Source organism: Chelon labrosus (assembly GCF_963514085.1).
Source record: "Chelon labrosus genome assembly, chromosome: 16".
Lineage (NCBI taxonomy): Eukaryota > Metazoa > Chordata > Actinopteri > Mugiliformes > Mugilidae > Chelon > Chelon labrosus.
Window position 1 is genome coordinate 13,962,792 of NC_140349.1, and position 25,319 is coordinate 13,988,110.

General features: G+C 42.1%; 3 protein-coding genes across 5 annotated transcripts; all 3 read right to left on the bottom strand.

Annotated features, from left to right (window-relative positions):
• On the bottom strand, window positions 1-11,349 carry LOC311501497 (uncharacterized protein). 3 transcript variants are annotated; one of them, XM_084563352.1, is made up of 13 exons: window positions 10,797-11,349; window positions 10,391-10,459; window positions 6,532-6,556; window positions 4,514-4,600; window positions 4,296-4,432; window positions 4,073-4,192; window positions 3,924-3,969; window positions 2,908-3,835; window positions 2,703-2,820; window positions 2,522-2,587; window positions 2,323-2,424; window positions 1,998-2,235; window positions 1-666 (listed from the first exon to the last, which is right to left on the bottom strand). In XM_084563352.1, the coding sequence occupies exons 1-13, from the start codon at window positions 10,845-10,847 to the stop codon at window positions 443-445; spliced, it is 2,211 nt and encodes a 736-aa protein (XP_084419478.1). In that variant the 5' UTR covers window positions 10,848-11,349; the 3' UTR covers window positions 1-442. The 3 variants fall into 3 exon arrangements, with proteins under 3 accessions (XP_084419478.1, XP_084419479.1, XP_084419480.1); XM_084563353.1 differs by having other exon boundaries at window positions 2,706-2,820; window positions 10,797-11,347; XM_084563354.1 differs by lacking the exon at window positions 6,532-6,556 and having other exon boundaries at window positions 10,797-10,841.
• Window positions 11,350-11,354: 5 nt separating this feature from the next.
• LOC311501502 (regulation of nuclear pre-mRNA domain-containing protein 1A-like) lies at window positions 11,355-18,644 on the bottom strand. Its single transcript, XM_084563375.1, has 7 exons — window positions 18,247-18,644; window positions 15,754-15,883; window positions 15,113-15,219; window positions 14,918-15,012; window positions 14,586-14,712; window positions 13,890-14,065; window positions 11,355-12,379 (listed from the first exon to the last, which is right to left on the bottom strand). The coding sequence occupies exons 1-7, from the start codon at window positions 18,395-18,397 to the stop codon at window positions 12,281-12,283; spliced, it is 885 nt and encodes a 294-aa protein (XP_084419501.1). The 5' UTR covers window positions 18,398-18,644; the 3' UTR covers window positions 11,355-12,280.
• A 127-nt stretch (window positions 18,645-18,771) lies between these two features.
• Window positions 18,772-23,989, bottom strand: LOC311501495 (uncharacterized protein). Its single transcript, XM_084563350.1, has 12 exons — window positions 23,910-23,989; window positions 23,280-23,312; window positions 23,102-23,179; window positions 22,872-23,014; window positions 22,665-22,787; window positions 22,526-22,583; window positions 22,192-22,389; window positions 21,712-21,848; window positions 21,493-21,609; window positions 21,316-21,373; window positions 20,717-20,782; window positions 18,772-20,618 (listed from the first exon to the last, which is right to left on the bottom strand). Exons 2-12 carry the CDS (start codon window positions 23,287-23,289, stop codon window positions 19,354-19,356), a joined length of 2,253 nt encoding a protein of 750 aa, XP_084419476.1. The 5' UTR covers window positions 23,290-23,312; window positions 23,910-23,989; the 3' UTR covers window positions 18,772-19,353.
• Window positions 23,990-25,319: the final 1,330 nt, after the last annotated feature.

Sequence of the window (25,319 nt, forward strand, 5' to 3'; positions counted from 1 at the left end):
TATATATCTATTTCAAGTTGTACCATGTTACAGTGTAAGATATGTACACCGCTGTAAGGTAAAACCGAAGAACTGACAACATATTTCCAAGTTTTCATTTTTTTTTAGCTTCAAAACAAAAACACATTCCCAAATGTATAACCAGTGTCTAAAAACACAACTAAGGTTAAATTAAAGGACAGTTGTAGTAAACAAATGTTTTAATGTTCATATAAACACTTGAACAACAAAACTCCTGACAAATGTCTAGAGCAAATAACTAAAAAAAAAAAATAAAATTAAAAAATGAGGCATTCATTCATTCATTTTCTATACCCGGTTATTCCTGTTAAGGGTAAATGAGGCATTCAACCTAAAATATTTTTTTCAACCAAAGTATTCAATTACATTTGTGAATTTTCAGTTTTATAAAACTCTTATGAAACGATGCAGATGATGATGATTACTTCCTTGCCACAAATTCCAGGAGGGTGGAGGTGATTTTGTCCAGGTTAGAGAGCCGGGATTCTCGGTTCATCCTGGGTCCAAGGTCCATGTGAAGGGCAGGTTCAGAAGAGCGGGAGTCAAAAAACTTCTGAGCAGCAGGTTGGTAGTCATGAGGGCGCCTGGGTTCTTGAAACCTTTCAGGATAAGATGAGCGTTGATCTAAATGGCTCCCAAAATCCTCTGAAAGAAAGACAAAGGGAAAAGAACTTAAATGAAACATAGTGGAGGAAAAAGGACTTATTCTGACAGAACAAACAGAATTTGTAACTTATTGTTCATCATAATCATAACAAAATCACATGCCAAAAAACTAGGAATACGTTTTGTGTTCACACAGTATAACCACTTAACACATATAGTGCTTTTAGTGAAGAATACTTCTGGTCTCATTTGACAAACTGGCATTTAATCTATATAAAACACCTTCTGCACAACTCTCAACAGAAATGTTCTAGCAAAATGAATAAATCCCATATATACAACCCTCTCCCATGTGTACAAGGCCTGACTTAGTGGAACCCATGATTAACGTGATCAACAACACCTGCGGTTACTCTGAGTGAGGCACCTTTTTCACTTTATATGTCCACTATCAATAAGCTTGGAACTGGTTTTGAAGCTTGAGAGAAATACTACATAATGACAAAGACAGGTAAAGTGAGCTGAGAGAAAAGGTCAAACATTGTTTGCCTGCCATTTCTGTAAGGGGAATTCTCCAAAAGTGGGATACTTGAGACCCAGGAAGACCCAGAAATACTGGGCTAAAAAAGGTGTTAGTACACTCAATAATACGGGAGATAAAAATATATATGGTATGGTGGAAGGAACATAAAGGCTGTTTCTGTCACAGATGAATTTGACTTATTAATGGAATCAAGAACGCTGATGTGTACAAAGGATTCAGTGGCATCTAGTGGCGAGATTGCAGAAAGCAAACAACAGACTACAGCCCTAATTATTACCTTCCAACTAAGAAGCAAAACTAATGACGGCAACTTAAAATGTCAAAGGCCCTCTTTAGAGGCAGTACGGAATCTTGATCTATTCTAGTCAACTGTAGAAATACGGTGGACTCTCTGGCAGCAAATCTGCTCACTAAGTAAACATAAAGGGCTCATTTTAAGATAAAAACATAATTATGAAAATTATATTCCTTTCCTGGCAATACATTCCTCACAGCATTGGACTTTTAAAAGAAAGTGACAGATATGGATCTGTCAGCAAGACTCCAGGAGAAAAACTTAGAATAGGCATCTCAGAGCCCTGCCCTAAATCTCCTTGAGCACCTAAGGGATGCCACAGAGACAAAAATGGCAGCACGTCGATGTGCGGACGAACTAAAGGCTTTGTTTTCTGTAACATGATGGAAATTTTCATGACAGCTACATCAGAAACTGTGATCTTTAGAGAAGCTACTGTTGGGTGATTTTCTGTCTTCATTTTAATCTATTTTGCTGTTTAAGTGTTCTCGCCGCGATTTCTGAGGCCGCTGTAAATGTCATGCATTATACCTTCATAACGGCCTCTGCTCGAGTGTCTGGGTTCCCCGCGTTCGGGTTGGTGGTACTCCTGGGGCCGTTCCTCGGGTACGTGCTCCCACTGCTTCCAGCCTCCTCTGTTGTCATCTTTGAAGTATGAGTCTTCTGGTGGTCTGCGGTCTGAATCTTCTCTTAGGGTTCTCTCATACTGGACTTGTCTAGGTGGCTGTGAGTAATCGTTTGAGATGCTGGCCATACTTGGTCTGTTTTGCTGCAACGAAAACAAACGCTTGTTTAATTCATCTCTACTGCTCTGCAATGAGGCAAAGAACTGGCCATAAAAAAAAAAGACACATACCGCTACTTTCTCCAACTTTTTGCTCTTGAATTCTTTCAGAAGGTTGCAAAGTTTGTTCTTCAGGAAGTCAGCCTCTTCTGCGTTCTCAATGTCGATGTTTCTCTAATAGGAAAAAGAGAGGACAGAAAAAAGACCTGTGAGCGGCTGCAGAACAAACAAGTCACATGCTGTTATAAATGTTGGTATTTCATGATCTTACCAGCATATCAAAAACACCATCTGACTCAGAGCCTCCTCTCTGGTAGCTTTCAGGATAATTTGGACTCTAAATAAAGCAACCGGTCCAACATCAGTACAATAGTTAGGCTACAGGGCAGGGGTATAAAATATTAGGACATTAACAGTTAACCTACAACAGCCTACTTTGGCTGACAACTTACTACCTGTGATTTTCTGATGCGGTCCGAATACTGTGCTCCACTGAATTCGGGTCTCAGTGATCCAGTAACTGCTCTAGAATTACCACCAAACTTTGGATTCGGAGGTCCATCCCTTAACCTTCAAGCAAAAATAAAACATGTCAAAAAGAAAAGCTCACAAAACATTTCCATTTGTAAGTTATTAGCCCGTCAGTTTTACACTCACATTTCCTTCGTCATTTCTAGCTCCTCTGGAGTGGCGTCAGAGAACCGACTCTTCCTTTTCCTTTTACCGTGTCCCTCTTCATTACTGGCCCCTGTCAGGAAACGCCTGAATGGCTCTGGGATGTCAGAGATGGTCCTGGGTACTTCTGCTCGGCTCTGCATGGTAGGGGCTCCTGCTCTGCTAGCCCCTGGGCTGTCAATTTTCTCCTCTTGATGTGGTCCTCCCATTTTATGATGATAATCTCTGATTACACTAAACAAATGGTCACGTGACCGGTCACTCTCCGCAGGTGGGGAAAAGTTCCTCCACTTGTCCTCCGGTTCCCTTGATCCCTGCCTTCCTGCTCTGTTCACAGGATCATGTCTACCAGAGTCTCTCCCCAGCAGCCACTGCTGTTTATCACCTTCAGGGGAACCAAGCTTGGAGGGCTGATACTCAGCAGAACGAACCTGCCCTCGGTTAACTTCCTCAGAGTAGAACTCCTTCAAAGCATCTCTTTGTGGGTAAGATCTTTCTCCCGGGTAATATTTTACACGTGGAGCCTCCTCATAATCATTTCTGGGATTATCGCCTGGCTGGAGAACTGCACTTCTTCGTGGCTCTTCAACATATTCCCCTTCATACTGATGGCGATAATCAGAGTCCAAGCTGTCTTCTCTGTACCTATTTCTTTCCCTGTAGTCTGCCCTTTGCACCTCCTCTGCCATGCTGTCATGTCCTAGGGAGTTCTCCCACTGGGACGGTCTGTCTCTGTTCATGTTAGGTACATCTGGATGGAATGTGGGTGTGTTGGGGTAATCTGGGGGATACATCCTTCGGGGAGAGTTCTTATGCTGAAAGTCCTTTAGTTCTGGTAAGAGTGGTGGAACATCGTGTGGGGTTCTCTGTGGGATCCTTCGGTCTCTGTCTTGGTTCTGCCTCGGGGGACCTTTAGAACAGACACACATGGCATTAACATCACTGTAAATGTGCTGGGCTTAGCCTGACAGATAAATGACTTCACAGTACGTCTGTACCTCCCCAGATGTTTAATTTGGCCTCAGTCCTCTTTTTCACCATAAACTGAAACACACAAAAGTTAACCAGATATATGTTACTCTCAAAATTACAAGTTGAAAAGGACATTTGATTATATTCAACAGGTCTAGTTGTCTATTCTTCCCACCTTTGGAGTTCCTCGTCCATCCTGTCTCTCTATTATTTCCGCTCTGGCTCGCATCACTTTTCCTCCTTGGGTTGAAAGGGATTGTTTATCCCAGGTCACCAAGTCTTGTCGTTTCAGTTCCTACATAAACATTTTCTGTTATCATCTTACTGAAAAGGCAAAAAGAAGCAGACACACAAAAATGTCTTCTTGGAGCTTCTTAAAAATGTTTACAGTGCTTTACCACGTATTTCTGCCTGTGTTTACGCCCAATCACATGACGGACCATTTCCGCCATGTTTGCAATCAGATGACACAGCTCACACGAGTAACTGGGACTCGCTGGGTCGTTAGACGGCACTTCCTCCAAAAAAGTCAACCCTAAAAACATAAAAGCATTAGTCGAATCGGGTCAAACTGATGCGGTATTCAATAATAAATGTTCCAGAATTTGTTATTCACCAATGATGGGCTCATCCAGCTTCAGGTAATCCAGATATTGTACAATGTTCGTAAATTCAGGTACATTTTGCCGTCTGATAGCCTGCCCTGAAAAACCCAACACTGATAATTAGAAAAAGAAAACAATGCAGAGATCGTTTTTGAAATATCTTCAAATGTAATCTACTCATTGTAGAGTACAAACACCTGCGGAATGCTACATTTGATTTCACTGTACAAGCTTGTGAACTAGTGTTAGAGAAACGGACTTGGGACCATTGGGCCACTGCTTCGGATTAATCCATGGTTGAAGAGCCCTTGAGCAAGACATCTAACCCCCAAAACTGCTGCCCAGTGCAGCACAGGTGTCTGCCCACTTTTCCAAGTTTGCTCCTTGTGTGTCTGAATGGATGGGTTAAACGATTAAAGCAACGCTTAAATGCAGAGATCAAATCAGCTCCAGACAGTCTTTGTTGAGATCTTGTCTGCAAAAGAAAAGGTGGGGACCCAACGGGGACTTCCGAGCACTAACCACTGAACAAGAATCACAAAAAACTCACTGTGATAGTCCAAATACTGGAGCTGCTGTCTCGCTTGGATGTCAAAATGTCGGCCGATCTTCTCTGTTGAGGTTCACACACATCGTGGTGGGCTGTGTCATTTTTATATCACTGGGTATCTAATGAATTCCTGCACTTTTGATGTCCAGGTTCAAGCAACCCCACTTACATCTTCAGTTCGCATCCAGAAATCTGGTAGAAATGCTACAAATGCACGACTAACCGTAGACATTTCTATGAATGATCTCCAGTAGTTTCTTTGAACACGCAGATCATAACATTTTGCTTTACTTACATCAACGGGGACGGAAAATTTTCTATCGGACCTCTGACATCGTTGTCTGAATGTCTTCAGGTAAAGAAGGTGACTTTATGGTGACAAACACCATCAAGACAAAATAGCCTCGTGAGGCAATATGGCCTTGTCCTCCTGTGACAACCACCTTATTACAAAAACATCTAAATCACCTACATACCAAGAGCATAAAAAAATATTCATGAAGTCCTAAAATATCGCAACGGTTGCAAACAAACATGTTTCCGTCACACAGACGGTTGTTCAATTTAAACAAACAAATCCAGTTTTCTGTGTGTTAGCGTCAAGCACTTTCCTCATCAAGCTAAGCTGGAACAAGCCTCTCCTGGGTGCAGGTTAGCCAACGTGCACAGGTGTTGTTTGAAGCTTTTTGTAGCAGTTTCTTTTATACACGAGAAGAAACATCAATGTAGTTTCTTTTTTTTCCATGCTGAACCCACATCCTAATAGAAATGGGGATCAAACAAACAATCTGTTTGATACAAACAGCTGCGCAAGAGGTTGCTCTGCAACTTACCCAAAGCATCACGGATAGAGCTGCAGACATGTTTACTTGCATCTTTCATTATCTAGGTCCACGGCCACTAGCCAGCAGACATAGCAAGTAAAACTGTAGCCAAATATTGACCCTTCATTGACCATGTGGTACCAGAATAATTCAATGTGCATTGGCTGGGAATTTTGAATTTTTCTTCAAAATATTTCAGTTTCGAAACTATTTTGCTTAGTTATGAAAGACATTTCCAATAAACTAATGCTGACATTGGTTTTGGAGATATTGTGGAGTTTCCACAATATTTTACCTCTAGTTTGCTCATATTGCATGTGGCTTTGCTTTTGTTCAGTTCTTCTCCGTCGTCATACTTTTTCAGTCCCCCTCACACGTGGACTAATCTTGTTTTGCAAGATCAAAGTGAGACTCTTAATGAGAAGATGTGGGAAAAGGCTTCTATTTAAAAAAAAAAAAAGCTGAGCCAGGGATTTTCTGAATCAATATCGGATCTTTCAAATCATGATGGATTTGAATCGAGTCTTGAGTGACGTAATTTTGTGCAACTAAAACACATCTGAATGAGTCTACCTTCACGTGTAGACTCAATTACGTGCCAGTAAATATACACAGGGCCAAATAGAACAAAATGCTAAAGATGTGGTCTACTTACCCATAGCAACAAGAGTATCCTCTTTCTGCCAGGAAAGAAAGGAGAGCAACAAAAATTAGTTCACCTCTGCTACAAACAGAGAAAGGGTTATATCATGGAAACAAACATGTTTTTAACACATAACGGTTAACCAAAACTACAGCTCACTTGAGGTGCAGTACAGGTACATTTCCTCACCTTTCTTCTTAGTGTTTAATGACTGCATGTATTAGGCCCCCATCCTGGGTGCTTATATTTACTGTTAAACATAAAATATGTCACAATGGACGCAGGGAACACGGAAGATGCACAAATGTCAAGACAGCTGAAAGATTTGGTCCAATCATCAGGCGACATCTGCTTCAGTGTATAATTACAGTCACTGTGTAATTGGCAGTGAGCACTGCCAAAAAAAAAAAAAGACTGCCCAAACACCAGTCCTGTGGCTGAACACAGCCCAAGTAGACCAAGGCAGAGAGGTGAAGATGCTGCAGACAGGTTGGTGTTCCTAAAGGTGTGGACAAGGTGTTAGCATCTGTAAGGCTCGGTTGTCCATGTGTGTTACTGGTCTGCTAGGCCCGACTGTCTAGCAGTACCGAGTGTGAAAGCATTGCTTTCCGTGTTGCGTCAGCTGTCCAAACAAAACATGAATCTTCATCATGAAAATCTGGGAGTACAGCAACTCTTGGTCCAAAAATCTTGCAGTGATTGATGTTGCCAAATTTCCGGAAGGAATACAAAAACATAAGAAGTACGTGGTTCAAGAACATTTCCCATTTGAGAGAGACTCTTAAGGACTGCTGGCAGGGCTATTTCACAAAGAATATCGTTCATGAGAATGTCATTTGGCCAAATGTCCCGACTCCATTTGAGAATGACTGATTAAAGGGACCAGGACGTCCAGTTGCACAAAAACTTCAAAAACCACTACAGTGCCCTGGCGTGTCTGAAGAAAAGCGTTACTATTGTGGAGACTCCAGGTGTGAGGATGAACCATCAGTCTAAGTGGCATTGTTGTTGCCTCAAGTCCAAGTACTTGAAAAAGAAAATGACAGTTCAGCCACATGTGAGGCCTTTCACAATGACTTTAGAACTGATCTGAAAATACACAGTGTCCAAACCCACTGTCCAGGCAAATAGGCTGCATGCATCACAATGCGTCCACATGTGATGGAGCGAGACATCAAGAGGAAACGTGGATCAAGTATCGCAGGTTAGTCTGATATAAATGTTTGTCTCGTTTGGAACAGACTTACTGCAAGGCATTCTCTTCAAAGACACGGTCCTTCTCAAAAATAACCAAGAAATAATCTTCTCAATGATCGAAGACAAATTTTGTTATGCACTGATTTTCCCCAGTTGATTATGCAAATCAAGTAGCTACTGAAGATTTTACAGTAACTCAGTCATGGGCATGGTTGAAGAGATGTCATTTGAGCCTCTCACACAGGCTGTTCAAGGTAGAGGGCGGAACAGTGGCGAGGTGGTCAGCATTGATGCCTCACAGCAAGAAGGTCCCGGGTTTGAATCCATGGGCCGCTGTGGCCTTTCTGTGTGGAGTTTGCATGTTCTCCCTGTGTCTGCGTGGGTTCTCTCCAGGTACTCCGGCTTCCTCCCACCGTCCAAAGACATGCTGGTTAGGTTATTTGGTAAATTGGCTGTAGGTGTGCATGTGAGTGTAAATGGTTGTCTGTCTCTGTGTTAACCCTGCGACAGACTGGTTACCCGTCCAGTGTGTACCCCGCCTCTTGCCCGATGACAGCTGGGATAAGATAAGATAGGATAAGATAAGACTTTATTCATCCCCGTGGGGAAATTAGGGTGTTACAGCGGCAGGAAACAACAGTGCAAAGTGCAGAAGATAAGATAAATAAAACAATAGAATAGAATACGGCAGACAAATATGTTATGTACAAAAAATATTTACATATTGCATCAAAGAGATTCACAGTGTCTAGTCTGAGTTGAAACAACCAATTTGTGTGGATTGAAGAGTTAAAGTGTTAAGGAGGTTAAATATATGTTGACATTAATGAATATCATGAATAAAAACAACAACAAACTCCAATAGGAGTTAAATTACCACGTATTGCAACTAGAAGGTGTGAGATGATGGTTATATATACACTGTACACACAGTCCTGAAAAGAAGCTCAGCAGCTCAGCAGCAGAAGAGTTAGGAAATGCTGATGCTGAAGAGTCGGACTGCTGAGGGGACAAAAGACCTCCGGAAGCGTTCCTTCTTGCACTGTGGGTGCAGCAGTCTTTGGCTGAAAGAGCTTCCCAAAGTCCCAGCTGTCTCATACAGGGGGTGAGAGGGGGTGTTCCTGATGTTGGACAGGTTAGCCAACATCCTCCTTTCCCCTCCCTGCTCCACTGAATCCAGAGGACAGCCCAGGATGGAGCGGGCCCTCTTGATGAGTTTGCCCAGTCTGTTCTTGTCCCTCTCTGTGCCACACCAGCAGACCACAGCGTAGAAGGTTGCCGATGCAACCACAGTGTCGTAAAAGGTCCTGAGCAGCGTCCTACACACACCAAAGGACCTCAGTCTCCTCAACAGGTGGAGGCAACTTTGTCCCTTCTTGTATAGGACATTGGTGTTGTCTGACCAGTCCAGTTTATTGTCCAGGTGAACACCCAGGTATTTATAGCCATCCACGATGTCGATATCCAAACCCTGGATGTTCACCGGCGCTGTGTGTGCTGCCTTCCTTTGGAGGTTAATCACCGTCTCCTTTGTCTTGGTGGCGCTGATGTGAAGGTGACTGCGTTCACACCAGTCGACAAAGTCCTCGACCACCTTCCTGTATTCCAGGTCGTTCCCGTCCGTTACCCGTCCAACGATGGCTGTATCGTCCGAGAACTTCCGGATGTGACAGCTGTCTGTGTTGTAACGGAAGTCTAGATGGTGAAGAGGAATGGAGAGAGTACTGTCCCTTGTGGAGCTCCTGTGCTGCAGAGCACCTCATCAGACACGCAGCCATGAAGCCTCACATACTGAGGTCTCTTGGTGAGGTAGTCATTGGTCCATGCAGTCAGCTGGTTGTTTACCCCTGCTCCCTGTTGTTTCCCCTTGAGCAGCGATGGTTGTATTGTGTTAAAGGCACTGGAGAAGTCAAAAAACATGACTCTCACAGTACCTCTGGGCTCCTCAAGGTGCAAAAGGGATCAAGTAGACAGCAGCGTTTGCCTACAAACCAATGCTCGGTTTGTAGGCAAACTGCAGGGGGTCCAGCTTCGGGCTCACAAGGGGTCGGAGGTGGTTCAGGATCAGCCTCTCCATGGTCTTCATCAGGTGAGATGTTAAAGCCACAGGTGTGAAGTGGTTGGGCTCCCTGGCGTGTGTGATCTTTGGTACTGGGATCACACAGGAAGGATAGGCTCTAGCCCCGCAACCCCTCACAGGAACAAGCGGTTACAGAAAAATGAATGAATGAATGAATGAATGAACGTTCAAGTTGGCACTGTCACGCTTTTATCCTGTTTGAAAGGCAGAGAAACAGAATCGGGGGCATCGATGAAGCGCCTTAAGTCAGTACTCGAGCGAGTCAAATTTACTGTACCACCTATTTATATCTTGGCCGTCTCAAGATGCATTGTGTTAGACAGGCGTCACAGGAAATACATCAAATCACTGGACTGGCCCTTAAAACGAACGACTCCTCAGACATGAGGTTGAAAAGAGCCTGAAACATCATACTTGGCTGTTTCTTGTTTCCTGTAATGAGTTTTATCTTGAACCTGGTTTGAGAAGAAAGAGTGGAAATGCATAAAAACACAAGTGACAGTAACATCCTCATTACATTTAGAGTCCACCACCAGGTGTTGTAGCATCACTGATATTTAACACACAGACTGCTCGGTCATTTGTGGTGTGTACCTTCAGATGTGGAGCAGTGGTCAGGTGTATCTTGAACAAGGTTTCCCCTCTTATGGATCTATTACAGACCTTGGTGAGAAAACAAATCCATTAGTGTCAGTCAGCTGACAATTTATTAGGTACACAGAGATATACACTAAAGTTGTGTTATGAATCCAGTGGTATGATTCAGGAGAGCAATAAACCAACGAGCCAATGCTTTCGACTTCGATGTCAGTGTATTTATTATTTCTGATTTATTGTTTTAAGAAACTTTTCTAACAGGAACATAAAACGCTTACACTTACACAGACCGGTGCAGGCCAGTACTGAACATCAGCTCGTTGGCTTGTTAAATCTACGTTGCAATTTTATTCCTTGAACACTTAGACCGTGTTAGCTTATTAGCTAACGTAAGCCTGCTTACCGTGCATGTGATGAACTCAAGCTCCTCGTCGTACGGCGTTTCGATATCCATCTTTGAACGTTTTCGACTAGCACAGCCTCTCCTAGCGTCTCCTGGGTTGCTGTTAGCTGCTAGCTTAGCAACTGTTCAACTGGCAAGCGGACGTAACTAAGCTAGCTACGCTGCTTATTTTACAAGCAAAACATAAGCTAGCAAGTCGTGTGGTGTTTCCTTGCTGAGACTACAAAGTTAGCACCTGTGTGATTTTATAATTTCGTCAACTGTATGGTGGTAAGCTATTTCTGTTTGTACCAGAATTGTATTACGGGGCACGCAGTCGACGTAGAAAGTCGTCTACTTCCTGTGTGTTAGTGTCGTTCACCATTGGAGCCTCACATGAGCGGAGCCGTTAGTGCAGCGCCGCCGCAGTTTAAAAAAATGTTACCGTGTAAAAAACAAGCGCATCTCGGGTTAACAAATGCCCTTCTGCGCCCCCTGTCGGTCAGAACCTCAGTTACAATTCAATTAAAGGGCACATACTTTAATAAATACAAAACAGGACTGCAAAGATTTGTGTATTTTGTTTATTTGGTTCTAAGAAGCATTTGCTTCATATTTACAACGACAAACAGTACTTTTTTTTTCATCTGGCTTTGGAAAATGGGGCACTTCTCAAGCTGTGGGAGGCATCAGCACAGCCTTTTGGAGATTTAGGAATAAAACAATACAATAAATAAAACGGTAAACTCGCATCTTCACTTCACTGATCGTTTCAGCACAGAGGAGGTAAGAGATACCTCAGTAATTTGTTTGAGTGACCATTTCACGAGTGTGTCGACGCAGATGCAAATCATAAGCACTTATGAGCAGATATAACTCCACCGTAATTTACATGCAAACTTGAAAATATACATCGAGCAATGATTTACACACTCCTTTCACTAAAAACAAGGCTTAATGAAAATAATACATAGGTTGCTTTGAGGAACACGGTTTTCCAATGATCTCACTGCATAAAATCAACGATCTCAGCTTGAACAACTGCTGCAAAAGAAAAATTGTAACTAAGAAGACTGATGTTAACAGTACAAGAAACAGCAACTGTAAACACTGCAAATCATCATGAGTGATCACACTAAATGGGTACAATCTGGTGCATTATCTTCAGTCGCTGCAAATACAAAAATATCACACCAGCATCAGCCATACCACTTTAAAGCTATAAATGTTAGATGGCATGGAGGCCAAAGCATGAGACCTGTGTCTGATCCATAACAAACCTTAATGTACAGTGTTTTAGTCTGAGAGATGAGCTTAGTGACAGAAAAAAAATTAGACCTTCCTGATGATAAAGGATAAACAGGTCACTATACAGGGACAACAAAGAGACGCTTCCCGAAGTCAAGAACGGTGGACTATGGCGAGGCCACTGATCCAAGTATTGAAGAGACAGGTGGGGACGTTTCAGTAGCAGGAGGGCGTGTGGTGAAGAGGCGAAGCTTCAGTCAGTTAGAAGAATTGTAGAGTCCTTCTGGGAGATTGTTCAGACGCGATCGCAGCTCCTTCCGGACCTGGGTCACCCGCGCCAGTTTGCGTTTGTATTCCTGGAAAAAAAAAAAGAAAGAGAAAATCTCAGATACTATGTAGTCTGAATGAGTGACATTGTGATTTTTTTATTTTATTTTTTTAAATCAACACATTTTGGGGAAAGATAACAATATATTCATATTAAAAAGTCCATAAAATAAATCAGTTTTTTTTACTGTGTATTTTTTTTGGTGTTAGCGTTAGATCCAACTTATCCACACAGAAGTCCTGCGTCAAACATGTGCTGTCCCTTACAATTAGTTTCATCAGAAAAAACACTTTATATGTTGGGAAAAAAGCGAATGTGCTGTAAGTATCTTCAAGCTGTTAGTTCATAACACATTCAGCTCTCTACTCTTTCAAATCACTGAATTTATGATGAGATCTAAACTATATATATATATATATATATATATATTTATCCCAGGATGATGACTAACCTGCTAAATGGTTTCTACAAAACACATTAAAGGTAACTGAAACTAAAACAAATATATGTAGTTTTGTTGATTGTATTGAAAAATATTTCAAAGAGGAGTCTCTGTAGTATGCACATCTAACAAAACAGCAGGCAGGGTTTTTAAATTAAATGTTGAAGTTATGAGTGTATGCAACTCAGACAGCAAAGAACAAGGCTGCATCAAATTCATATATATCGACTATTTTTACTCCTTATATTTCAAGTGTCTGCCAAATGTTTTAATTTCTTCTCTGGCTTTGCTGCATGTATCAGTTGTAAGATGTGCTTACTGTATATTACTGCCAGACAACTAATGCATGTAGGTGAGGTGTGCAGGTAGACCATTTTTTAAAATGAAAAAATACCCTGTTAATAATCAATATTTTAGACAAAGAGTCGTGTATTATTGGTCTTTCTCTTAGTTTTGGTAGCCCTATGTAATAACATTATGTAGCACTATTTGATTTACATCTGCCACTGAACTGAGACCATCTTTGAAATTGAAAACAATATATACACCACCAGGAGCGGCAAAATAAAAGCACTCACAAAATCAGTTTCATTTTTTATTTTCATTATTTTTTTTTTTTTATTACAAATATCTTGACTGAAGAAGTTGGATCCTTTATCCTCTTGGTGTCCTGCGGATAAATCTCGACAGTTATTGTCACAACAGAGAAATCATGGCTATGAGAAAACCAGAACATCTGCAGTTTCATTTTATGAGATCAAACACTCAGGGTAGATACTTACCCTATGATCAGCACACACTGAGTGAAATGAGCAAAAAGAAAAAAGGCTCAAAGGATAAGCATTCAGGGAAAACCTCAGATGGAGGTTCAGTTTGTATCTACTGAAGAGTCTTTCCTCTGTTTGTAGCAACAGAAGTGGTGGTGGTCGATCAACAACAACAGAAAGCATGCAGCATGCTAAAACACATGACAAAATGTCTTCAAAAAGCACAGAGACGGACAAACAGATGCTGACAAGAAACGTGAAGCAGACGAGACACACACAGATAAACAAATTAGGATTGAAAGTTAAAAAAAAAATAATTATTCACGCACTTCAAGTTTCTGCTCATTCTGGGCCAAGCCGTCCTTCTGGCTCTGCAGGAAGACCATTAGTGTACGCGTGAGCTGCCTCCTGTCGTCGATCTCTGCCGCCAGGCGGCCGCTGTAGTCCGCTAGCAACATGCAGGCCTCCTCCACGAGCCGGGAAAGACGCTCCCCTGATTCTTTATCTATAGCACAAAGTATAGGAAGGGGAGGGAGCAAAGCTTAAACATAGTCACTGGGTTCAGCTGAGGGTCAGTGAGTTATCCATCAGTCTTGACGAAATGTAAACTGCTAATGTATAACCAGACACTGATGGTAAATTTAACTCTTTGTAACCCAGTGTGCCCTCAGCTTCCTACAGTTAGCTTCATCAATGGTTTGCAGGGTTCAAATGAATACAAAGTGGTAAAATGACTTTGTTGTCTCGCGCTTCAGATGATACTGAATACTGGTACGTATTTGACTTGTTTGTTTGTTCAACAGGGTACGGTAGTTACAGGCGGAATGACAAGAGTCTGGTGTAAATAATTAATTTCTCTATTCTCTAGAAAGGAGAAATTTGCTCACACACAGATGCAAACCCTGACTTTCTAGATTACCTCTAGCTTCCACCCCGCTACCCAAGTGTCTTTATTGTGTAATATGTGCTGATGAACTGTGGATTAATACATACAGTACACAGCAGTGTTTTGTTCTGCCTCCTACCTGTGATCCTGTGAAGCAGCGATGTGTCCTGCACCTCAGCAGGGAGGGAGGAGATGCGCTGACGTAACACTGAGTCGCCAGAGGCTGCGTTCTCCAGCTCCTGCAGAGCTCGAATTAACTCTGCTGTCTGAGGTGCAGGGAGGGATGCCGAGCAGGGATGGGAGGTGTGGAGACAACAAGAACATACGGTTTGTGTCATAACGTGTCACGGCAGCAGAGAGATAGATAGGTATTAAAATAAAGAAGCCGTTGTATTAACTGTAAATTGACAGTTATATAAAAAGTATACTTTCATGAATATTTATAGCAGAACTACTTGTACAGAACAGGACCTGTGGAGGCTCAGCTGGGGAGCTCTGAGACGCAAAGCCCTCATCATCTGGTTGGATTTCTTCATACGACCTCTTCTTAGCCTTTTTTTCTCCATCTAGGGTTTAAAAGAAAAGCAGTCCACTTTTGTGTCTGAAAAGAAAAGGTGTGCATTTGATGTAATAGACCACACAGCAGCTTTATAGCTTATAACTTACACAGGACTTGTGAGAGCTGATCCAGGAGGTTGTTCTCGTAAACAGCTCTCTCCTGCCAGATGGACAAAACCCGACCCAGCTGTTTCTTACAGCCCTCCTCACCCTCTCTGGAGACAAACACACAGACCACATACACTTTTAGTAACTCTGTTGTAACTCGAGTGGAAAACAAATGCACTCTTAACATAACAGTCCTGCACTAAACCCTCCTTTATGACTGTTCTAATGATCAGTTTATGTTGAAACAGCTACAGAAACATGGTCCTTCATGCATGATCACTTTGGAGAATGTTGTTTGTGGTGCTGTTAAAATGGACTGAATTAAACAGTAAAGTGTTTCTGTTATTCAGCCTAGCCCACTGACTAAAATGGGGCTGACAAAATAATAGAAACACGTGTCAATACAACACATTACAACTCAATAGTATAACAAACCACAGCCTCCAAAATGAAAAATCAACAGCACTCTCACTTATTTTAAAGAAATGCTGAATAGCATAACCTTAATGAAGCTTAGATTTAGTGCAGGACTGTATTAGAATGCATTTGTATTCACTAGTGTACCTAATAAACTGTGTACCATGTGTAAAATCTGACTAAAATGTCCTCTGTTTTCAAACCATGAATCTGTAAAATCTGACCTGGACACATGTTTGAATGCATCGACGATGACCGGCACAAAGTCCTGGGTGAACTCTGGTCCTTTTCTCTTGCTGTTCTGAATGACGTCATTGGCCAAGTAAAGGAAGGTCAGCTTGCGTGATACCTGAGCTGCGTGCATTAAAATGAAAAAGTACACATGTTACAAGCCAACTTGAATGTGACTAACGCAGCTGAACCAACTCTTGAATAACAGAAATGAGTCACAGCCTAAAAAACAAGAATTATACACTAATAGGCGGTTTAGGCTTCTGTGTCAGTTTGATGGCGTAGCTACGATGACAGGTCAGAGCATACGCAGACCCTGGCAGACCCCAGTGTCGTAGATGACGTGCACCTCCCCAGAAATGTAACTATGCGCCGCAGGCCGCAAGAGCTGTGGTTGGTCCGCTTGGTAGTAGCGTCTTTCCGCTTTAGTATTTCCGGCTGTTTCTCCATCTCCGCATTTTTTGAATTGATTGTTTTGGATCACTAAAGATGGAACACAGAGATACTGTCCCACGGTACCCTAAATGAGCCTTAACCCTTTAAGCGCACGGTTTCTTTTCTTCAGTATATCCACAGATAAGACCCATGAGTTAGGGTAGGTAACAAACTGAGTTTTGCTTTTTTGTATACAGAAGGGCACTCTAATTTTAAATCCATGTAGACAAGTTATAGGTTAGAGCTGACTGGAATTATACAGTCTTGGTTATAGACAGGTGTTTAAAAAGAAGCAGGTGTTAACGGCAGATCAACGCGGTGCTCAGAGAGTTTGTACTGTGTGCGTGTGTGTTTTTCACAAGTTGGGATATATATCATCTCTTCAGTAGTGGACTGAGCTGCAATATAGTTAAGGACTGCTAACTGCAATTCTTGTCTGAATGAACCCTCATTCGACCTTGAGTACTTTGGAATCATTAAAAAGTTCAGTTCTGTGAAAACAAGTGGAATACTTAACGGGTTAACTTGCTGCAGCCACTACACTGAACATGACCTCTCTCCTGATTTTCTTATTATGAGTTTTATCCACCTAAAAGTTATTTTAAGGCACAATTATACAAGTAATGACGGACTCGACAGCCAGTGAGTCTTATAAAAGTCACAAAACTAAGATTTAGTGCAGGACTGTCATATTACACTGTATTTCGTTTTACTAGTGTGCCTAATGAACCGTCTGATGAGTGCACATATATGCATCCTCCAGGGAAAACTCGGTCCCTGCAGAGTTAAAAAAAAAAGCCTCAAATTTAAATACTTTTGATCAGTTTAGAGCATGCTCAGAGCAAAGGTTTTTTTCCAAATTGCATGAGCAGATTTTCCAGGAATGTGATCATAAAAGAAATTCATCAAATGCTCAAAACTTGTCGATTCTTTACGCTATTTTTATTTATTTTTAACTACGGAGTACTGCCATGAGTTTGTTCTTAGGAAGATATATATCCTTGACAAAGCACTAGACTGAATTTCAGCGCAGAGGAAACGCACCTGCTTCCCTTTATGGACTGATGTTGTTGTTGGACCGGTCACAGTCAACACTGAGGTGAGAATAATGCTCCAGAGACTGACATCTCTATTCCCCTTGCTGTTAACACTGACTGAACTCTACTTACAGTCATCAGACAACGTCCCAAAATACAATATCCACTTGAGATATCATTAGGTTGCTGACGAACACCCCAGAGAAACAGTATGTGTATCATTATTAGAAACAAATGCGACCGCAACCCAAAATACTCACAACTACTCATTTATGTACTTGACTCCAGCTAGTCAACAAACATTGGTAAATATATGTAGAGGTTGGTGATGAATTTCTTCCATACAACATTAACTCACACAGCACAGATCAATTCATTCTGAATAGTTTTACATTTAAAATGAGCTTTGTAAAACGAGCTGTGTATGGTAACTGTGAGCCTACAATGCAATTATATATGATCAAACTAAGCACATATCGTATAAGCAAAATAAGTTACAGTTACAGGGAAACTTGTAATGACTAAACGTATTTTGTGGCATCTTTAACTATCTATCTAATATCTGCACGAAGGGGTTTAATCTCGGATAACATTTAAGTATCGCGATACATTGTATAAAGGTTAAGATTAAAGTATTGACTAACATCACCCTTCACACAACTAGATACACATTCAATTTACACAATATCTTTATGTTAAGACGACTAGTCAACCCTTAAGAGATGGAGAGATAACTTATCTTCACTGTCAGACAATGCTTCTGAGTCAAAACAGGTTTAACTGATAACACTGTTACTCGAAAGTTGGCTAGCGTTAGCAGCCACCGCGTTAACAAACCACCCACTGTATAATAACTTTTACGTTAGCATGCTAATAAGACGTTAATCTTACAATAAAGCTGTGGCCAGAGCTAGCCTGCTCGTGTAGCCAAATGCTACATGTAACATGATTTGCAGGAGAAGCATGTCAGCGGTGTTTACTCCGGAGGAACTAGCTAGCTCGGGGCAGCCTTACCTTTCTTCAGTTCGTTGAACCAAACATTGACTATGGTCTTCGAGTGTTTTCTGTGGTGGATAAGCCACAGCGACAACGTCTGCACACTTTGCTGAGAGTTGCTAAGCTCGGAGAGTTTCTTTTCTAAAGCCACCTCAGAGAAAGCTGACATCTCGACGAGATTAGAGGGGAGTCGAGGCACTGGGAGAGGACGCTTTCAGGTTTCCCCCAGATGTGTCGTCAACAGCAAGTTAATCTGCCACTGCTGGAATTATCTTCCATCCAAATTCAATGCCATACGCTACCTTTGCTGCATTAATTACTGGTTGCTTATGCTAACTAGCTACCGAAGGTTTTGAGGGGTGGCTGTCTTGCAGCCGAGGGGCAAAGCACAGACAGCAGCCTGCAAGAGGCGCTTCCGTAGCTATGTTGCGTTTACGACCGACGGAAATTATAGCTACACCAAAAAGGCATAGGCCTACATTTTGACCCAGTATTATTTAATTAAACCAGAAAGAAAAGAGAAAAAGAGACACTTTCAACTAATAAGTTCAGCTACTTTATTGCATGACATTTAAAAAAAATACAGTAAATCCACTCGAGCACAAACATGATAAACGTGAATTTCTGTTTTACAGTGTATTCTTCAGTTTGTATATAATACATGGAGTAACACTGATATGGTGGTCCAAAAGAACTAGAAAAAAAATAAAGATCAGAGTCACTGAGATTGATTATTGTGTCAACTATTACAATTTGTAAACAAAAACAAAAAAAAGAAAAACAGCCACCTGCTAGCCAAAGTTTGATGCTTAGTATTACTTGAAAAACAAAAGGTATAATTAACACATTTTGGTTTAAGGGTCCCTGATTGATGTTAGTGATTATCTAGTCTCTCATAAGGCCATGACGATTGTCACACTATAGCCAAAACATTGCTCCGTTAGAAAAGTCCCATTTATGACATGATCCAGATACATTTATTCAGTCCGACACGGGACTCTCAATGGGGATGATTGCCCCCTGACTACAAACGTGGCCTCAGTACCACCTGGTAGTATATTGAGAATTGGGATATGCAATCATGAATGGAGTTATACCATCTACACTTCATTAAGACGGACAAACTCAGAAATTAAGATTAGCGTAGGCTCCGTAATAGAGAGCTTGCCCAGGCTGGCTGAAAGCAGTTGTCCTGGCCCCAACCCAACCACTGCTCCCAGCTGAATAAGGATAGTACTGGTCTGGGTTCATCCAGGACAAACCTTGACCAGTACAAGTCCCAGTATTGTGGTAGGGCATAGATGTGTACCCAGGGACTACTTGGTTGGCTTGATAGCCTGTCGATTGAGTCCAACAACTTTGTGGCGCTGTCTGGATGTGGCCAGTGGGGTACTCTGCGTATGAGTGCAATCGTCTGTGTTGAGCCTCAAGAAACTCTGCTCCAGGCTGGAGTGTAATGCTACCACTTTGAGCAAGGGCATCTCCTGAGTGAGACTGCATGTTCATCCTGGCCCTATTGAAATAAGTCACCAGTTCGTCAGACAAATGATGATTCCCCACAATGCCTGTCAGGGCACTTGTGTTGTCACTTGGCATATGCTGATTGTGGAAGTGTTGTTGGTTATAATGTTGAATAGCATCTGAGCTCACGTTGTTGTGTCTTCCTTCTCTTGACCCTTCCACTCTTGTTCCAACATTAGTCTTTGTTGTCGAATTGTACCACTGCTCAGCGCAGCCCTCGTCATATGGGTAGGAAGAGCTATTATAAGAGGACCAGTCCTGGGAGTGACACTGCGCAGGCAACAGTTCCTCATTTTGTGTCCGTAGGTCTTCATTCCTCCATGTCTCACTTGAGCTTTCTTGAGAACTGTACTTTCCGGTATAATTCATTTCCCCTTGCACCTCATGGTCTTTTGTCCCAGTTACGTCTTCAGACTGGTTTAACTGGTCACTATCACTGGCACAACCATTCACATCATGAAATACGGTGACTCTGAAGTGTCTTCTTGGTGCATATTGACCATCATCTGCATCTTCACTACAGAGATCTTGCTGTTGTTGTGAGGTTTTAGACATTGAAGTGCATTCATTATGGTTAGCTGCTAATGATCCAGTGTCACAGTCTAACTCTAAGTCCACTAACTGAGACGCTTGGTCGGAGTCAGGTGAAGGTGGTCCAGGTGTCACAGGGAGGCTGCCCATGCTGAAAGATGTCCTCTCCAGCAGCATTGTACATTTGTTAAAAGGAAGGCAAACACTGAACACAGTACTCTTCACTTTGGTCTTCCTCCTGCTCCTCCTCTTTGATGTTTTCGCCTGTCTTGACCGCATGTCTGCGCGTTCCTCTGACATGGCTCGACCTGAAGTCTCGTTCACACTCGGCTCTTGGACTAAAAGTGTAAACAAGACAATCAGATTCGAAAGCAAAATAAAATTATAACTGTAATTCATTGCCAAAAGAAAAAACGTCGTTTCCAAAGACACACACCTTTGACAGCCATTCTCTTTTTTGGAATATTAGCATGTGCTGATCCGTCACATAGCATCTTAATACCTGGAAAATATTAAAAACAACACAGAAGGGTATACAAAGACAACACTGCATTCCAAAAAAATCTGTGTTGATATTATTGAAACTGTTAAAGTAAACTGAGGTAGACTTCACACATACAGAGTTACAAATGAAGACGGGAAAAAAAAGGTTGATGAGTTGTATGCAAACGTATATTTGCCGACTACTTGAATGAAAAAAGTAAATGAGACTCGTGCAGAAATCAATTACGGACAACCAATTAGTAGTTTAGTAGTTTTAGTAGTACTATTCCCAATCATTTTTATTTTTTTTTAAAAAGCAGTGGCTGTACTACAAAGGTTGTTTTTTCAATTTTTTCAAACCTGGTAGCTTGTATTGTTATGCATCAAGTATTTCACTGCCCTCTCAAGACATGGAGTCGCAAAGTATTAATGTGAAAAGACAAGAGAGTTAAATGTTGTACTTACACACAGAGTCACACCTCAAGAGCAGAGTTGGAGTAAAAGAGGTGAAGGGTTTATAGCCAGACAAACAAAACAATCATCTGTACTTACACCAGTGGTAACTTTTGCCAGTGAGAAGCATACAGAGGGATTCTGGTGCGTTTACTACCTGGGAACGTGAGACGTTCAAAAACCTTTACATGTGAAATCACGAGCTTTGGGGAAATTTAGTTGTTTAACATAAAGCGTAAGCACAGGATAATATGTGCTCAAAACAAAATAAGATACCTTCAGCTCTCCTCTGCCCTCTTCTTGCTCCACTTCCTTGGCCAGAGATTGGAGAAGCTGATAGTTGTCTTCAATATCTGCAGTCATTACCCCCACCTGCTCAGGACGAGTTTCCATCTATACAAACATATTTTCATTCAATTTAAGTCACACCTAGCAAAGTCCTCCTCGTGCTTTGTATGGTAAAAGGTTTTGATCATTGATCCACAACAAGCTGACCAAGTAGTTGACGAGATGGGAGGAGCTGGTCAGGTGATCAATGATGTCCTTTTTGTTAGATCTGATGCGGCAACAGTGGCACAAGAAACCGTATGAACAGCCATCTTGACTTCTGCACTCAACCACACGGTCAAGACCTGTTGCAAATGCGTGTAAGTGGCTTTTTTAATATAACAGTTTTCATTTTGTAAAATAAAGTTCTCCTTTCTTATTCCGAGAGGGAGATGCAACGAATTGTATAAAGTCTGCTGTTGCCATAAATCTTCTCATTTAAGTTGGCAAGGAAAAGAACAAGTGTATTTCCTTATAAGTCACACTATTCTTTTAAATGATCACTACAGAATATATAATGACACGCAGAAGCATGTATTAATCGTAATGGTGCAAAACAATAATTTAATTGACTTTACTTTCAATGTGATTTAGTATATTACTACTATTGTCTTGTAACTCTTGATGGTGTTCTGAATCTGTGCTCACCAATCAAAGGCTTGGTTCCTGTATAGTTGTCAAGAAAGCTGAACGATTTTGTGCCAGCCATGACAGGTTTCTCTGACCACCTCTGCTGGTTCTGTGCGAGCAGTACAATCCTCTGTGACTGGGTGGGACGCTGCGAAGATGTAGTCTCCGAACAGCTCTCAGATTGCCCATCTCTTAAGAAATTTATTAGAGTCAGAGCTGTGGTGTTACGGAGAGAAAGAGACACAAATGGAGTTTGTAAAAGGCATGCGCTTATAGAAATAGACACAATGTAGTCACCACGTCCATGGGTGAGAAAGGAGGGGCTCTTTTGAAAAAGTGAATATCCACTGACCGTCATTTTCGCAGCATGTTGCTATCCTCTGGTATACACCATCTTCAACCTCTAACAACTTCAGAAGAAGAAGATGTAAGCACTCATACCGATACAGTCATCAGTTTGCAACTACAGATGAAGACTCAAAATAACAAACCTGGACATCTCCTGCCCCTTCTTTTCCCTCAAGCATCTTGGCCATCTCCATGAGAGGCCATGCCAGCTTAGACAGGTCAGAATTCTCCTGCCATTCAGACACTAAATGCCGGTGTCGGGCTTTCTGTCAGGCAAAGGATCACCTGTTAAAATACAGTCTGAAGCAGCACAGTCTTACCATCATGGCGTGTTCTCCAGTACTACTTACAATATAGCTGAATCTGTGTAGACTTCCCGCTATGTGGTTCCGCATGTCGGCTCTACTAAGTCGACACACACACACCTCACAAAAGTACAACGCTTCTCTGTTCTGCCTACCCACCTTCACACATTCTACAATGCTGCTCAGGCCTAAATGTACGTAAAATAACAGATTATTTCAAAGCACACAGAAGACACAGCGCTTATTTAAAAACACAGGGATTTGATGGCACAGACCTATAATGGGTTGTAATCTCTTCTTATTGTTCAGATACGCCTTTAGGGAATCAAACAGCTGGCCTTTGCTTGAAACGCCTACAAATGGAGAATGCATCAAACAAACGTAATTACAGAAAAATAAAAAGCATGGTAGCTCATATGCACTGAACGAAAGATGTGGCTTTGCGTGGCCCACCTGGCTGCATGATGCTGCTGGAGAACACACCACCTGCACACAGAAGTTAAAGTAATTAGGATTATTTATGAGGATACTGTGTGTCTCTGGGATATATATTCAAAATATGTTGTGCTTGGTATGAGGTTGGGATAATCTAGAAACTAAAGCTAACCAAGTTTAAATTTGACCCTTTTCAGCACAGTGATCTTTCTGATGCATGGCTGAGTGGAGTCGAAGAACATCTGATAAAGGGCACACTTCCTTCAATGCAGTGATAGATGTTGGTGAGAAACACAGAGGCTGGATGCATTCAGTATCTTTTATGGTTTTATTCACAGGAAGCGAGACGCGAGAGACTCGGGGCCTGCCGTGTCTCTGCTCACACAAATCATCAGCACCTATACAGGTTCATCTAAACAAGAGGAAGGGCAAGGTTCAGCGGTGCCATTTAAGGAGTTGTTTTTCACTAGAGATAGTTACTAGCAGTTAATCAAGTCCTCTTATCTAGTCTATCCTGACAGTTATGGCATGTGCATGGTAACCATCCATCCACCAGGCGTACCCTGTCTCTGCAGGTTCCCACAGTGCTATACAGGCATCCCTCGCTAACGGTGTCCTTCTTTCCTGGATTCTAGCTGTGTCTTTTACCTTCAATGCTGAATTGAAGAAGTCCTCTCACACGAGTGATCCTGCTGGCATTTGCGGTAGCAGTTTTCTGTTGAACAAAGCAAATAGTCAAGACTTGTCTCTTCCGCAAGTTTAATTCAACATCTGCAGATGGACTCATCGCTGTCAAATGCAGGAGATGAGAGCATGTAAGTGCTTGGTACATGGTAGCTGTGTACTTATCTCAAGTAAAGATAGTTTGCCGATGGAAGGCATTGCCACCTCAGTTGTGAAAGCGTCTCAAGGTAAAAAAAATTCCTTCCTCATTCGAAACTAACCCTTTGTTTATGAATTAAAATCAGACCTGCAAATCTAAGATAACCAGAACAGAGCTAGGCATATGGGCCAGTTTGTTTAAACAACTGGTGTCAATTGTGTCTAACTTTATTTAGCCCAGACCACTGACTAAAATGGGGTTGTCAAAATAATAGAAACATTTGTGATTACAGCCCAGTACAGTTCAATAGTACTACAGACAACAACCTCCAAAATTACTAGACAGCTGAATCAACAGCTCCCTCAGTTATTCAGACTAAGTGCTAAACATTACTGCCATCATGAAGATAAGATTTAGAGTCTCATACTCAACAATGAGACCCACTACAGCGGAGAGGACCAGAATCTGACATAATGGTGCTCCAGGGATAACCTTATACTGAACATCAGCAAGACCAAGGAGGTCATAGTGGATTACAGGAGGGTCAGAAATACTGAACACGCTCCTCTCTGCATACATGGGGAAGCGGTGGAGCATACGGACGGCATTAAGTTCCTGGGCATCCACATTTTCCTTTGACTTCTCCTGGACTGTGAAGACTTCACACCTGGTGAATAAGGCCCAACAACGGCTCTTCTTTCTCAGGAAGTTGAAGCAGACTGGACTCTCCTCACAGCTGCTTGCAAACTTCTACAGAGCCACCATCGAAAGCATCCTGTGTCTCAGTGTGAAAGTGTGGTACGGCAGCTCGGACAGGAAGGACATGGTGGTGAGGACAGCACAGGTGACTTTGGGCTGTCGTCCACCAGATCTGGACTCTGTTTACGGTGCCCGAGTCCAGAAGAGGGCCAGACGCATTGCGACAGACCCCACACACCCAGGCAATGCACTGTTTGTACCACTTCCATCAGAAAAGCTGTACAGGAACATTAAAACACGCACAAACGGACTCAGGGACAGCTTCTTCCCCAGAGTTGTGAAAGCAATCGCCCCCCTGCAGCAAAACACCGCATCCCATCCCCCTACATATCCCTCACACATGCACCCTCCATCCCTCCAGCCACACACACTCACCTTCCATAATGACAATCAAACAGACCAGCAGTCCTCAGCAGTAGGACAATCACACACTCACAACATCTCATAGACTGGACTTGCACTAAGGTGCACTTTAT